General features: G+C 42.6%; 1 protein-coding gene across 2 annotated transcripts; it reads left to right on the top strand.

The window, feature by feature from the left end:
* The first annotated feature begins 307 nt into the window (after positions 1-307).
* On the top strand, positions 308-11,898 carry LOC103362934 (protein CBFA2T2-like). 2 transcript variants are annotated; one of them, XM_008289472.1, is made up of 10 exons: positions 308-920; positions 1,205-1,446; positions 1,555-1,644; positions 4,007-4,191; positions 4,311-4,564; positions 6,270-6,355; positions 7,406-7,598; positions 9,097-9,165; positions 9,378-9,580; positions 9,932-11,898. In XM_008289472.1, exons 1-10 carry the CDS (start codon positions 794-796, stop codon positions 10,277-10,279), a joined length of 1,797 nt encoding a protein of 598 aa, XP_008287694.1. In that variant the 5' UTR covers positions 308-793; the 3' UTR covers positions 10,280-11,898. The 2 variants fall into 2 exon arrangements, with proteins under 2 accessions (XP_008287694.1, XP_008287695.1); XM_008289473.1 differs by having other exon boundaries at positions 309-920; positions 9,378-9,568.
* Positions 11,899-16,561: the final 4,663 nt, after the last annotated feature.

The raw sequence follows: 16,561 nt of genomic DNA, 5'->3' as shown, positions 1-16,561 counted from the left end.
TCAAAAGCTTTGCCGATCTTGTTAGTAAAGCGTGAAATAGCCCCGTCCCTTTCGCTCTCTGTTTCTCTTTTCTTTCTTTGCCCCCCTATTTGCTGGAGGAGCTCAATGAGGGGCCATTCTTCTTCCACACAATAGACTTCTTCAGCATTTCTTCTGTTATTGATCTGAATGGATGAGAGTGAGGGGCTAAACTTTAGACATCTGGCTCTTTGATGGGGGGCAGGGTGGTTGATGCCCTGGCAGTATGTGCTGTATGATGTGAAGTGGGCAGGGGGAGGGCTGGGCATTTTTGTTTTCTTTTGTAACTATAGACGTAGAAGCTTTTGTAATGATTTTAAACCATTGAGCTGATAGGGGAAGTTAAAAGTGGTCTTTTGGTTTTCTTGCCTCACATGGACCATTTAGTGAGTTACGTTTTCTTAATTTTTTGTGGTTTCTTAAGTTATGTCATACCTGCGCGTGTGTGTGTGTGTGTGTGTGTGTGTGTGTGTGCTGTTTATTTAATATTGAAAAGATGTTACGGTTCAAAATCCTTCCATCCAGGCCGCCAGTTCATCGCAGGCAACAATGTTAACAACAATGTTGTTTACAAAATCCTCTTGCTCACATTTACTGGCAGTAGAAGTAATTTTCAGATTTATGCAGTCAGATTTGAGTAAAAACAGTGTTTTTAATTTTCGTTCACTGCTCTGCCCACAGGACAAAAACATTTTTCACAGCGGTCTGGTTTCTGACCCACAGCTGACCTCTTTCCTCTCTCTCTTCAGACAGTAGAGAGAAGAAGAGCCCTGCCATGCCCGGTTCTCCTGTGGATGCTAAGACTCATTCCAGATCAGCCCCCAGCAGCAGCTCCACTATGCCACCCCTGCCTTCTGTCAACCCCAGTGGCCCTCGTCCGGCCTCTTTTTCCACCACAGCATGTAAGAGGATTCTTAGTCTTTTTTGTAGAATTTGTCTAGTTAGTTGCATTTTCAATTTTTCTTGCCGTTTCCAATGTTTGTAATCATAATCCAAGTCTGCAGATGTGTTGTACCCGCTTGTAGTGCTTAAACTTGTGGTTTTATTCCATGTACATCTTTATTGATTGCATTGTGCTTGGAAACACAAAGTATGTTTCGTCATACAATTAGGCTGAGAACATCTGGCCACTGTCCCCAGGGATTGCATTAATTTCTCCCCCCTTCTTCTCACCTCTCCTCCCCAGTGACCAATGGGAATCATCATTCCCCACCAACCCTGAATGCAGTGCCATCTCCACCGCAGCGTTACAGCAACGGACCATCCTCTTCCTCTTCCTCATCACTGGCTAACCAGCAGCTGCCGGCCACCTGTGGGGCTCGCCAGCTGAGCAAGCTGAAACGCTTCCTGACCACGCTGCAGCAGTTTGGCAATGACATTTCTCCTGAGATTGGAGACAGCGTCAGAAGCCTAGTCCTTGCCCTTGTGGTAAATTCTTTATCTTGTTGTAAGATTAAAAAGAAAAAACTGAAGCACTGTCTCGAAGGAAAGTTTTTCTTCTCTACCGTTTTAACCATAACTTTTCCTGTCCCCTAGAATTCAACAGTTACCATTGAGGAGTTTCACTCACGGCTTCAGGAGGCCACAAACTTCCCCTTACGGCCTTTTGTTATTCCTTTTCTCAAGGTAAACATACCTTCACCCTCCTCTCCTATCTTCCTATGTTTGCCTTGTTTTAGTCGGTTGGATTACTTCCTTTTCTCTGTGCAGCAGCAGTTTTCTTCCCTCTTTCAGTTAAGTTTACACTACACCTGATGGTCAGCCTGCTGCCTGTCCTGTCTGCTGCACTATTAACTACAGAATAACGCATGATAAACAAAAGGTCATTCACATCAACGTAACCACAGTTCAGGGTGATCTGAATAATCCATGAGTAATCACAGCACAGCTTGAAAGTTATGATGGAAAGCAAATAAATCCATTACACTCTGCTACAGTATTTCCAGGATTCAGTGTTTAGGTCTATAAATTGGCCGCTTATTCCAATTGAATAACTACTTCTCATAGCAGTGTTATACTTTACACATCTGTGAGTACACGAGGGTCCGCTAGAGTCTAAGTTGTGTAAATTTTGTCATCTGTGGACATCTGCAAGAGTCCCCATGGACTCCTCTGCAGACATCTGTGAGCAGCCCAAAATTTGTGTCCGCTTGGCAACGCTGATCTACTGTGCATATATGGGAAGTGTAGACTCCAAGCAAACTCAGACAAACTAGAAAAGTTGCATATTTAAAAACAATCACAAGCTGTTCGTTTGTGTGTTAACAAGGAAATTTTAATGCCAGCTTCAGCAGTTCAAAATAACTGTCAAGATTTGCGTGTTGACTTGACTAACAACAGATGAGTGTGTGTTAAACAGCCTCTTGAGCCCCTTTGTAACCAGGGGAGTCTGCAAGAGTATACTTTTTAGGAGCTCCCCTCAGTAAAGCAGCCCATAAATCTTCAGTCAGTTGTACTGCTACACTTCAAGCAGGCGAAAGCTGCCCTTTTTTCCACACCTCTTACTCACCTTTGGAGCCCTTCCATCTGTCTGTCTGAGGAGGCTGAGACAAGAATCCTCTGTTCCCCTCCTTCTACTAATTTATTACAAGGGTGTGGGCTCCCCACAACTTAACTCCAACTCTTTGAGCGTCGGCTCTCTTAAGAAAGAGATGGGACAGATGGGCCAAAGTCTGTGAAGGAAGTGGAAAAGAGAGAGAGGTGGGTGAGGAGGAGCGAAGGAAAAGTGGGAACTCGGAAGTGTGAAACATGCCTATAAAGTGTTCCCTTCCCTTTTTATGGTCTCCAGTACGCCATATGGAGCCGCTGTCCCGTTAAAAGAGCATTCAGCTGCCAAGGCGCCGCCAATCTAGCATCCGCCCCGCTGAACCCCAGAGAGCCCTGTGCTCAACTGACACACAGCACATGTGTCCGCTAGCTGGGGCCCCAGGGAAAGAAGGGATGCAGAGGAGCATGGGAGACAGGCTAGGGAGAGCAGAGGGGTGTCATGGAGAGTAGACTATAAAGTATCAGCATCTTTAGGGAAATAAACAAGAGATGCTAAAAGCTTCATTTAACTGAGGCAGAAAAGAAAAGACTGGATTCAACGGAAAGGGGGTCTGAGGTTTACAGAATTTGCTACACGATGGTGGAAAGTGCAATGTGATAGGAGGAGGTCTGTCGCAAAATGAGAACGGTATGGTTATTTAGTTGGTTGCTCAAGAGGAGGGAGAAGAGGGAGTGAGGAAGTGGTGTAATTGCAAACACACTGCAGTCTGTTCCTAATTAGGGAAATGCAGGGAACAAAAGCAAGATGGAAAGATTCGGCGGAGACAGTCATAGATAAATATAAAAAAAAAACATTGAGAGGGCAAGAAATAAAGGAGAAACAGAGCCTGTATATAATTTGTTTTGAAATGTTTCTAAGCCTCTGTATCATCATGCATACCTTTGCTGTGACCAACATATTGTGCTAAGCACTGCATGATATTTGCAACCAACGTCAGCAGCAGCTTGGAAAGCACTGCCATTTTCATTTGAATTAGGAAAGCCGCCGGCACAGAACAACACCCAGACCCAGATCAAGCCTTACAGCCAGGTCTCGAGGAGTCAAAACCCCTTTTCTCAAAGCCAGGCGTCCTCCCCAGGAGGCAGATCCGCACTGTGTCTCTGAGCTCTGTTGCAACATGGTGGTGGCCTGTCTTGGACAGTTTAGGCTTGTTTGCTCCAAAGCTCCCCTCATGTTTTTCACAGATATGCAGCCGGCTGTTTGTCTTTGTCTGCCTTGTCTGTCTCTGAATGAGTGTGTGAGGTATGATTGACATGACACTGAATATCTCAGTGACAAAGCACTGACAAAAGAGATGAATACGTGTGAACTGGTAAAACGATGCTCTATGGAAAAAGTATGTTGTTTTTTTTGTTTTGTTTTGTTTTTTTCAGATTTCCCCCTTTGGAGATATCTGGAAATTAGAATGAAACCTCACAAGTATGATTTATTTCTTGCTAGGCAAACCTACCCCTGCTGCAGAGGGAGCTGCTCCACTGTGCACGGGCAGCCAAGCAGACCCCAGCCCAGTACCTGTCCCAGCATGAGCACCTCCTGCTCAGCACCACTCTGGCCTCCTCTCCAGACTCTTCTGAGCTGCTGATGGAGCCCCCTGAGACTGGGACTAAGAGACATAGCCCCAGCAGGTGAGCTAAAAGCACAAAAAGCTGCTTCTCTGAAGACATATAACCTCTTATATGTTAATAGAAAAAAACTTAAATACACTTTTAATTTGAGAAATAAGGCACTGCTCCCTCCTGTTCAGGGCTAAAGAGAACGGGTTCCACGAGCGTCCGCCTGTAGCCATGGAGCCTGCTGCCAAAAGGATTTGTACCATCAGCCCTGCTCCCCGACACAGCCCTGCCCACCCCCTCCCCCTCACGGCCCAGCTCCACCCGACCCCACCACCCTTGCAGCACTACGCCCTGGATGACATTGCAGCGCCACACATCCTACACCGTGAGCACAGCCAACGTGTGCTGGAGATCCGCGAGCTCAAAGACAGGCCCAGACTTCCTGGTATGTGATGCAAAACCCAATATCATATTCATAAAATTATTCTTTGGCCAGTTTTTAAAAACAATTTTTCTAAGTGTTTCATTATTGTGTGTGATGAGGAGGTGATGAATCATCCTAACACTAAGTACTTAATCTGACTCTTCACAGTAGCCTGAATGCAAGTGGCTGATAAACATGTTTAGAAATTACCATACCTGCATGAAAACAGACACACTCACTCCTTCTGTCACTCTCTCTCTCTCTCTCTCTCTCTATATATATATATATATATATATATATATAAATATGCGATAATGGGTGGTCTGTGCGTTTGTGCTGCCAGGCCCCGTATATCTCTGGAGTCCACATATGTGTATAAACAGAGCCATACTGTCCAGGCGGGGAGGGTTTGGATCAACTCTGGTGTATATCTACCCTCCATTTGGGGCTTGTCAGCACTCAGTGGAAACAGCAGTAGCTCACAGACGAAGGCGCACACAGACACACACCTTGATATGTTCATGGTAGAGGTGCTGTGTTTACGAGGCCTTAGTCCCTTGTCTGACAGCCTCCCGCCCGCCTGCCGCCACTTAACTCATAGGCACACACACACACACACACACACACACACACACACACATGCATAAACACATCAGTCCACACACTTGTGGCTTTGAACTGATGAACACTGATGAGAACCAGAAGGAGAGAAGATGTTGAGGAGAAGGCGAGTGAGTGTGTGTGTGTATGAGGGAATCATTATTCTCTTCAGCAGGCCTTGTGTGCATGTGGCCTTTTGTTGGCTGTTTCTTACCCAATTTTAAGACAATGTGGTTTGCATCATTGTAGATTGTGTGTGTGTGTGCGCGCCTTATTGCAGCGTCTGCGTTTATGGACATGTATCAAGATGTTTTTGGTCTCTACTTGAGCTTGTGTGTGCAAACTGTTATTACTGGTAAATGTATAATTAGATATTACTTAGGTCAGGGTGTGATGACTGAACAGGAATCAGATAGTTAAGTTGCGTGTTTGTGTGTGTGTGTGTGTGTGTGTGTGTGTGTGTGTGTGCGCGCGCACATGGTTGTAATGGTCCACAGTGAGTGTCAGAACGGCTGGTTGTGTTTAGAAGTGGAGCCACTCCACTCAGCCTCAGTGTCTCCCTACTGGAATGCTGTGAGCTCCAGGAGGGGAGGTGCCAAGGGAGAAGTTTGGGGTGTGTGTGTGTGTGTGGTTGACAGCTGACTTCCAGATGTGCACAGGCTCCAAGTGCTGAAGTCTGTTTTGCATCACAGGCTATGATTTTTTTTTTCTTTTTCTCTTTCACTCCACCTTTGTTGCTCACTGTCTCTCAGTCTATCTTGCATCTTTTGTCACTTATTCTTTTTGTTCCACCTTCACCTCAGCTCATTCCTGTCACTCTTTTGATTTGTGCCAGTGTTGCCTTTGATTTTTAGTTCATGTGTGTGCTACATGAGAAAAGAGTACACACTGATAATTTTTGTTCTCAAACATTCAAGAAAATGATCATGTTCCAATCTTTGAGTTAATGTTTCTCTTTGTGTGTGTATGTGTGTGTGTGTGTGTAATCTTAACAAAGCACAGATTGACCATATATAGGCATACACACACACACACCTTTCACTCTCTTACTGTCACTTCTGGTCTTGCATTAAGAAGAATGTTAATCATGTTGGCCTGTGGTCTGTCTTGTGTGTGTTTTAATCAGGCACTAACGGGGGCTACCGTGAAGAGCCGGTGGACCACAGACTGACAGACAGAGAGTGGGCTGATGAATGGAGACATCTGGACCATGTAAGTCTACAGACAGGCAACACTACTGCTAATGGTTTGTGATAAAGAAAGAATGTAATTTGTCTTACAGAAGTCCTTGCAAATTATCACAGCTTGAAAGCAAAGATAAATCAGGACTACTTTTAAAAATACATAAAGGGTTCTTAGCTGTAATTAATCTAGTGTCATTTATAATGTGAACACATTGGAATTGATGCTTAATGCAGCCGCTATAAGCCATTAATAAGAGCAACGTATGGGTTGCTTGATTGTTGGAAATCTGAGCTCAACACAAGTCTTTGCTTGTCTTTTTAGCATGACCTTCACTTCACTAGGAAGACTTTTCGAATGCTGCAGGCAACGTCTTCTTAACATTTACAACTGCAGACTTTATGGATGGTAGAACCTGTGATTTATTACTGTTTATCACTACAGGTGACGGACAAACTTCTTCTAATAGCTCATTAGAAATTGAGAAACCCAAGACCTTGTCATACTAACATTAATAGCTGCATATCTGATAACTTATTCGCCCAAAACCCCAAATATTAACTAATTACTGCTTAGAAACATAATGTTGTTGCAAAAAATAACTGGAACATTTACTGTATTTTTCTGTATACATTTGTACTATGTAAGCCAGTCAAACTCTGTAAGTTAGGAAATGGTTATGCAAAAATAGGTCTGCATATGCCAAAGTTATTAAGCAGTTTATAAATGGACTTTGGATAAGATGTTCCAGAAGTCTTCCCCAGAGACTAAGTGTTCAAACAGTCCACTGGGCAGGTTTCCCTCATGAATTTATATTCTAGCTTGAAAGATACGAAAAATGCTGTGATTCGCTTATTAAAAGTTTGTGTTGATACTGAAACAGGCATTTAGGTTTTGCTGCTCATTGGGAAGTTTTTCTTATCGTTTCATTGTATTGTGCCTTTTGCAGCCATTAGCAAGCATCAAACCAAAACAGTGACCTGCAATTACATTGCTTTTAATGATCCAAATTTTTTTCCAGTGCATCTGAAAGCAAACTCAATCCGTAAAACACTGTGTGTCATCTCCTTGGTCATCTAGGTGTTGAATTGTATTGTGGACATGGTGGAAAAGACGCGGCGGTCAGTGAGCGTGCTCAGACGATGCCAGGAGTCAGATCGCGAAGAGCTAAACTACTGGAGACGGCGTTCAAGCGAGCAGGAGGATCCACGCAAAGGAGGCTCGGGCTCCACTCCGTTCTCCAAAACACACAGCCCCCATTCTGCAGAGTCGGGTGGGTACCTTTATTTACAGGAGTTTCCATGATTGCTGCTTATTATTCTTCATATGAGAAGACAACCTCATGATCCTACAGATGAGGTCAAACTAATGTAAATCAGTCATCTTTTATACAAACTTCTTATTTAACCTGGTGGTAGTAGTAATATTGAGCTATGTAGATGATTAAATAAGTGTTTACATTTTTAATCCTGAACTTGTGCCATAAAAGAGCAAGAGAGTGAACAGAATTTTGTTTGTATGCTCCATGAATTGAGTTTTGGATGCTGGACGCTGCTTTGAGCATCGCTGGTTCATTTCTCTTTGTTGGTTCGAGGTGATGACAGGAATCTCAGGGACAGATATTTAAATGTAACTGAGGAATATTTTTTCCTTTTCTTTTCAATGTCAGTGAAAAGATCTTTGATATGAATAAGCATCATAGATGAGCATTAATCTTACTCTGTGAAAAACAGATGTGTTGGCCAGGAACGTGTAACCATTGGCAATTCACTTAGGGATGCTGATTGTAGATACAGTTACAAGCCCGGCCCAAATGTCTAGTATATTCTGAATAACAAGATAGAACGATTTGGACATCCTGCAATAATTTGGATGATACCAAAGTCTGAACACAAACCAGGACAGATTCTCATCTCTTTCATTCTCATTACATCATCTAGTGGTGGTTAATAGAATTGCGACTAAGTCACATGTCAGTATCTCGGCGAGTCTTTCCACAGTTAGTCCCCCAGTCTGCTGTGTACTGGCAGTGTTCTCTCTGTGTGCCAGCCTTGCCATCCCCCTGCTGCTCCATAGTCACAGACAGGTGCCAGGACTGGCCTCCGCCATATCGGCCACAGAAGGGCCGTCCTGCCGTCCTGCAGGCTCAGAGACCCAGAGCTGGCTGACTCGCCAGAGCACCATCTGGGCCCCCAGCCGGAGAGCCTGCCTGCTTTGCCTGGGCTTGGGCTGCGGTAGTGGGGGTGTATGAATGCTTGGTGTAAGAGAGGGGATGTAAATTAAGGCGAAAAGAGAAAGCTGTGGTGAGGCAGGACATGAGAGATGTGGGGGGGAAGAGGAGATGAGCCAGGCAGCAGTGTTGGAGAGGCAGAGCCTCAGTAGCAACACAGAAATGAATTGGGATGCAGGGAGAGAGATTTGAGGGAACAGTCAGAATATTGACACAGCTTGTTGGTCTGCAGTTCCCTCCAAGCCAAACACATTCCTTTCTAAAGCTGTCAGATCTTGGATCAGTCCAAGACTCTGATAACCAACAATTACATTGGTTGTGTGGCCTAGATATGCGGACATGTTTGCTTCAGTGACAAAATACACGATTAGATGACAAAGAAAGCTTTGCTGCCCGGCTGCGTGGCCTTTCTTTCTCCGCACCTGTTACCTCGATTGATCTGTCAGTCCCAGTGTCAGCCATTATTTAAAAAATTAATCATTTTATTATCTTTATAAGCCCTGGCAGGTGCTAATCCCTTCTGTCTCTGCCCTCCCCGCAGACTCCCAGCGTGACTTTGCTCCACGGCCAGGCTCAGCTTACGTTACAGATGAGATCTGGAGGAAAGCTGGTAAGAACACCATAAAAATGTCACTTTTCCAGGCCTCTCTAACACAAGGGTAGTCATGACATGTTTGACTCTACCAGTAATTAGCAAGAAAAATATGTTTGATGTAATGTATTTCCACGTTTAACAGACTACTGTATGCTTTATTCACGTTGCTGTACAGAGTGCAGACAAGGTGAGCTAAACTTAAACCACTCCTCTCCCCTCATGTATAGAAGAAGCAGTAAATGAAGTCAAGCGTCAGGCCATGGACGAGGTTCAGAAAGCAGTAGCAGAGGCCGAGCAGAAGGCGTTCGAGATGATTGCTGCCGAGAGAGCTAAGATGGAAAAGACTCTGGCTGAGGCGAAGAGGAAGGCTCAAGAGGATGCCATCCTGGTCATCAATGAACAGGAGGATTCCAGTGAGGTGAGAAAAGATGTAGGTTGTGGAAATTTTACAATATCTAGGCAGCCCTGCATGACGGAGCAAACGCACGGCTTTTTATGAAAAGCTTACAATATACAAACTGAGTTAAAGCTGCTATGAGCAACAATAAAATATTCAGAGTGAAATAAAGAATTAATAATGGAACAGATTACTGTTGCTTGCAAATGCAACATGTTAGCTTAATGTCAGTGTTGTATTTACTTGTTTTGACTGCCCCCAAATGACCAAAAGACCAAAATCACTTACAGAGAATGTAGAATGCAGAATGAGGATGCATTGAAGATACATGCATATAGTAGACACACATGAAAAACTTACCATCTGCCTTCCCTTTCTCTGTAGTGTTGCTGGAACTGCGGCCGCAAAGCCAGCGAGACATGCAGCGGCTGCAATGCCGCTCGCTACTGCGGCTCCTTCTGCCAGCACAAAGACTGGGAAAGACATCACCTCATCTGCAGCCCAGGACTTCAAGCTCAGCCCAAACCAGTTTCTGCCATCACTGCAAGCAGGGTAGCTGCTGTGGCCACAGCGGCGGCAGCAGCTGGTGTGTCTCCTCTCGGTCTGGCAGGGGTCAAAGCTCCTGACAGTGTGCCTTCAGTCTCCAGTCCAGGTGGAGAGAAGGCTTCAGCGGCCTCTCGCTCCTCCACCCCCTCCACCCCCGCCTCCGCCCCAGAAACCAACGGACACTAGGAGGCAACGGACTTAAGCAGTTAACGTGTCATCTTCGCTTACGGGGAAAGAATTGAATCAGTGGCATGAGGGAACTATTTGTGGGTTAAGTTAGGATAACAGATTTTTCATCATACTCTTTGGCAGATAAAAACGGACAGATTATGGATGACTGTTTGAGTGATATGTCAACTGGGACTTTGGCTTTGGCAGAGAACAGAAGGACTCGTCTCGAATGCATCCATTGGATGAACAGATCTCCCTAACAGATGGAAACGTGTTTCTCATCGTCCAAAACCCCAAATCTTGGATCTGTGAGGGGTGGGAAAAAAAACAAAAAAAACCCAACAAACTGATGATTGATCTCAGTTTATCTCTGGCTGCAGGGAGAAAGTTAAAGAAGGAAGGCATATGAGAAAAGACAAAGGAGATTTAAAAAAAACAAAACAAAACAGTGAGTTATAAAGACACTCTCCCTACCCCCTCCACGAATCAATATCCTCACTTTGTTGTGTATTAATTTAAGAGGGAGGTGGTGGTAAATGTATAACAGTGTAATAGTTCCAGCCCTAAAGCGCCTGTCTTTGTCCTGTAGGAAAACTCTGCCAGTAGACCACACGAGAGTTGTCTCTGCAGCTCCCCTGTATACATAAATATTCGCTCGCCAACTTCTTGTCAGATTGTCATATGTGTGAATGCGTGTCAAACAGTCGTGCCGTCAGTGAATATTGTAAAGCATATTATTATTTTTTGTCAAAGCAATATTAAAATGAAGTGTTTCAGGTATTTCAAGCCGTTTCTGCATCACCAAAGTTTTCAGTCACTAAAGAGAGAGTCATTGTCATTGCCTGTAACTGTCTTTGTGAAAAAGAGAAAATACTACACTAACCACCCACACACAGACACACACGATATCTACGTTTATAATGAGTTTAACTAAGAAACTCTGCTCGCTATTTTCTCATTTCTGATCATCTTCAGAGAACAGAAGAAAAAAAGGTGATGGTGAATGGATCAAGTAAGCACAGGAACATTCAGTTCTGACTTTTATTCTGGTTGCAGTTTCACTTTGGCAATTGTTCGCATCACCAGCTGTGTTCGACAGGGTCACATGTTGCTCCAGATTGTCCACCATTGCAATATGTGCATCAGAAGCCAAGAGTGATTTGTTATACATATTTTCCAGTGCTGTTTCCAACAAAAGTAGTGACAAAGCATGAAAAGGAAGTCATTTCTACTCTATTTGAAATCATCTACGGGGGAGAAAATTCTCGCCGAAGCCTACATTGCCGTGGTGCAGGTACCGAGCAGTGACTCTGTCCCACAGAGAATCTCAGGAGCTAAACTGTATTTGTATGTACAGATCATTCTTGTTCTTTTGTCGCAGTTAGGTTAAAGTCAAACATTTAGTGAGGAACTTTTGATTTATCGTTCTCTGCTGTTACAACCAAGATGTTCTTGTTTTTTTGTTTGTTGTAAGATGACTTTGTAAAGAATATTATGAGAGAATTCTTTTATTTTGTGAGCCACAATTTTTCCCCCTTCATTCTTTTAACATGTTCTTTTGTTATGAGGCATAACTTCATATGAAAAACATATCTTGACATGAAGTATGAAATAAAGTAGAATTACTTAAAAAATGTTTGTAGTTTTTTTCTGTGCTTGTCTTCACCTTAGAAATATACAATGAAATGAAAGTGAACCCAATCATCATATCATAAATCATGGTTTTAAATAAATAAGGCCCAATAATATAGATCTCAAATTAAAATGTGAAAAATTGTGAAAAGGTGTTATTTGGAAACTTTTATAAACTTCTACAGTTGATAGGTTTCAGAAATAAATGTCAGATCACTATAATCTACAAAATATTCAGTTGTATTTATTTTATTTCAGTTTTATTAGGTTTAAGGGTTTCAGAAAAAAGAAAAAACCTCTGCAACACCACTAAATAAAAGTGCTTCTTTATATCCTCTTAAGTGTATTTTTTCTGCATTATTTCCTTTAAAGAGGTTAAAATCTTAGAATGAGTCACATGATGCACGTTTGCAGCACTGCACGAGCTAAATTGTTGAGTTGAGGTTCCTCCAAAAAGCCATGTTAGTCTCTTAAATTTTGCATCCTCTTTGTCCCCCTGAAGCTGTGAATCATTTAGTGACTCCTAATTAAACATTCAAGAGACATCTTTGAATTCAGGTATGAAGTAATGAGGAGGCTTTTGGTGAGATTGAATTACTGTGAGGTGGGTGGAAATTCTTTCATGTATAATGTATGCTGATTTCCTCCTCTGCAGTTAATTCATTTTCTGGCCTGATTATGTTGAAGGTCGTTATTAAAGGTAACAGTCGCTGTGGGAGATGATTGGCTTCTATGTTTTAACAAAATATTAATTCAATTAAAAGCAGGCAGGCAGAAAGCTGCAATATCATGTATCGCCACAAGGTGACATTATAAGCTATGTGTTGATAAGCGAACTGCCAAGTTAGAGGATGCTGTAAATAGGTGAGTTAATGCAGACAAAGTTACCCAGAAATGCCTTTATAGAATTACTCTGCTTTTCCATTGGTTCCTAAAGTAGCAATATGAGTATGTAGTAGAAGGAAAATATATTTAATATTTTTAAGTTTCACAACTAAACAGGGCAGTGAGGCTAATATGTGATGTGTCAAGCTGTAAGGAGTGTTTTAATGTTAAAGCTGATCCACATGGGACTAAAGGAAACTGCCTTACGTGCTGTTTGGAGGCTCCATGTATACGTATGTCATGCATCTTAGGAGCTTGTCATACAGTTTGTTTACCATCAAAGATATTTCTCTACAATCTTATTAGTAACCACAGGTGCAAGGTGTAGCAGTGTCAACACACCCCATGAATAGCACATTGTGAAACACTTTACAAGACTAAATAATACATTGAAATTATTACTGAAGCAGAAGTACTTCACCAAATGTCCTTGAAGTGTAGAGAGCATCTACCTGTGATTATATAATATTAGACTATTAATTTTGACCATGCATGTTGTAGCTGGCCGGTTCGCGTCCCGGTGGGGGCACCGGAATCTCTCTGCGTGGAGTTTACATGTTCTCCCCGTGCAGCGTGGGTTCTCTCCGGGTTCTCCAGCTTCCTCCCACACAGTCCAGAAACATGTTGAGGTTAATCGGTGATTCTAAATTGTCCGTAGGTGTGACTGTGAGTGTGCTTGGTTGTCTGTCTCTAAGTGTGGCCCTGTGATAGACTGGCGATGTGTCCAGGATGTCCCCTGCCTTCGCCCTACGCTGGGATAGACTCCAGTCCCCCCACGACCCTAGTGAGGATTAAGCGGTGTTTAGATAGTGGATGGATGGACAGATGTTGTAGCTGTAGGTGAGGCTCCTACTAGTTTATATACTGCTGGGTAGTTGCCTCTATTAATGATGCCATTTTTCAAAAGGTTGCAGTTTAGTTAATTTCTCTTGCATCAAATCTGGTTGATTTGCACTTGAGATGGTGGTGATGGGGCTCTCCTTTACTCTGTACCTCTAGTTTCTGGCTGGGTAGAAGTAAAAATGTTCTTTTTTTTTTTTTTTTGTATTTTAAAGTCTTGCCACTGTCTGGTAATTGGGATACAGAGACTTATTTTATTTCCAAATTCTCCCAAGTGTCTCATCCATATAACCCAAGTGTGTTTAATTTGGTGCCATAGTTTTGTAGCCATTATTAACTAAACTGTATGTTTTTTTTAAGGTTGAAAGTTCAAAAAGTAAACTATGGCTTAAGGAGTTAATAAATCTTTTCTTCTGGTTTCAACTGTATATCATAAAATGAGTGAAATGATGCATAGTCACATCAGATTTGTAAGTACAGCGCATCAGTAAATGGGCTTTGATATAGTCCCTCACCGTAGTTAAAGGCTTAGTTGACAGTTGATGACCTTTAACTTTTCTCCATGCTTTAAAGCAGGGGTTTCTGTCTTTTTTTGCTGCGTCTCATGAGTTTTAAAGCTCCAAAAAGTAATCACGCTGATCATCAGTCCATCTAAAAATGAAACATGACTCAACTGTTGTCTGGATGTAATTGGGTGCCAGAAGCAGTGCCAATCTAGTAGCAGGATCGTGATGTTTGCTTGGTGCCGAAGATGTGCTGAGTAGTTTCAGGCAACAATTTAGATGCTACACGGGCACAGCAAAGCTCTCCTCTATTTGATTGCTTATATAGATCTGAATAGGCAATCTTTTTATGCTTGCATACTATGGAACTATGTGTCAGAGTACTGGGAACTTCTTCTGTTTAGGTTTGGAGTTGTTTATGCTTCTTTATAAGTCATCTATTGTGAGAGTGTTTTTCTCTTGTTTTGTTCTACTTTGCCAAAGTTATTTTTGTTTGTTGTTTTTCACAAGTTCATAGCTCTTGAACCACAAGTCTGCTCAAAGAAAAAGTAGAGTCAGCAAACACTCGCGGTTGTGCTTGTGTGTATGTGCCAGCCGGTGTTTGTTGGGCGTAGAGGGGTGTCTCAGTGTGTGGTGAGCCACCTTTGCTTGTTTCTTGGCCACCACACAATGCTGTAATGATGGTGAGGAGAGGCCGGTGTAATTATGTGCCTGGTTTCTGTCCAAGCTTCTCGCTGGAGGCACAGTAATGGAAGTCACTTTAGATTCCACACTTGTTTTCCAGTCTTCTAATGTATTGATGTCTAAAAAAACATAGCAACACAATGCAAAACAATGATGCAGAGGGAGACATAGTTCTCTCCTTCTTTTTCTCCTCACCCTTTCTCTTTTCCATTCTTCATCCTCTGTTTTCTCATTATTTTTAAAATTTGTCTAGCTTCTTGCATCGTGTCCTCCGATAAGTCACCAAGAATGAGTCATTTCAGCAGCAAACACAGGAAAGGATGTGGTTTCTTATGTTGTCAAGTTGTTCTTGTTCAATCTTGTATCTTCTTCAGTGTGATCTGTTCAGTGATAACATGTAATTTGTTTATTTCATGAATCATCAATCTCCCACACAGTAAAACTGGGTTAAAAAGTTCAAAACTGACCTTTAAAGATACAGAGCTCCCATCTTTCCAATACTGAATATATGGCCAAATAGTAATTAAATAATTGTATGAATAAAATCTGGTGACAATGGACTTAATCTACACCGTAGTCAGGTGTGGCTGTAAAGGACAATGATCCAATAGTAGGACCAGCACACTCCTTTGACCAGTGTCTCTAACAGGCCCCCTTAAACTGCAGCATTATTCAAATGACACGATGCCACAACGACAGGAAAAAGATGAGAACAGTGTTTTGGCATGCTGGGTGCTGGCATGTCAGAAAGGGTCATATCCAGGTGCTTGAATGCCCACAATTTTGCAATTTGTTGTCTCCGAAATCATTGCAGACAGCTCTGGATGGATGTGTCTGTGAACTTTTTCCTTTAATCTCCATCAGCTTCACTGAGTCCATCAGGAAGAGAGAAAATAAATTCCATAAGCAGCATCGATAATGTTTTTAACTCCGTGTGTTGCAGAAGTGTGACAGTGCAAATCTTGGAAACACTCACTACTGACTTGATGTCTGGTGTATGACACCACTCTCTATCTGCCCTCTGTCATTCCAACATAGTGCATACTTGGTTGTTTCATGCTGTCCATTTCGATTGTAGAGATGATGTGTGTCAGAACAACAAATGCTTATTCTCTTGTGTTGGATAGGGTTTATTAGAATATTATATGCTGCCTCTTACAAATTAAAGGAAAAACCTGACAATTTGACTTCAACTGGCTCTGTCATGCTGTTGAGAGCATTTTCATGGCATGGTTTGGGTCCACTTGTCCCCTTAGACGGAAGTATCACTCCATATGAATACACCTTCATCCTTTGATGAAACATTTCTATCTTGATGGCAGTAGTCTCCTCCAGGTTGACAATACCCCTATCCAGAGGTCATAAGGGGTCACTGAATGGTTTGATGAGTATAAAAATTATGTGTGTCATATGATACGACCTTTGTAGCCACCAGGTCTCCGCTAAATTGAATATCTATGGGAGATTTTGAAACAACATGTGTGATAGCAGTCTCCATCACCTCCAAAACACATACAGCAAATCAGAAAAAGTGTTTTTTCATCCCTCCAGTTGTATTCAGAGACTTGTGGAATCAATATCAAGGTGTATTGAAGCTGCTCTGGTGACCCAACACGTTACTCAGACACATCATGTTGGCTCTTCCTTTAATTCGTGAGCCGTCTGTAGCTAGCAATGCTAACATGAACCACACAAAGCTCACAAGCTGGCCTCAAGATGTGTAGTATGCGAAGCTTCGTTCAGGGAAAGGTTC

Source organism: Stegastes partitus, unplaced genomic scaffold (genome assembly GCF_000690725.1).
Source record: "Stegastes partitus isolate 25-593 unplaced genomic scaffold, Stegastes_partitus-1.0.2 Scaffold617, whole genome shotgun sequence".
Classification (NCBI taxonomy): Eukaryota; Metazoa; Chordata; class Actinopteri; family Pomacentridae; genus Stegastes; species Stegastes partitus.
This window is presented reverse-complemented; position numbering and strand designations above follow the sequence as displayed.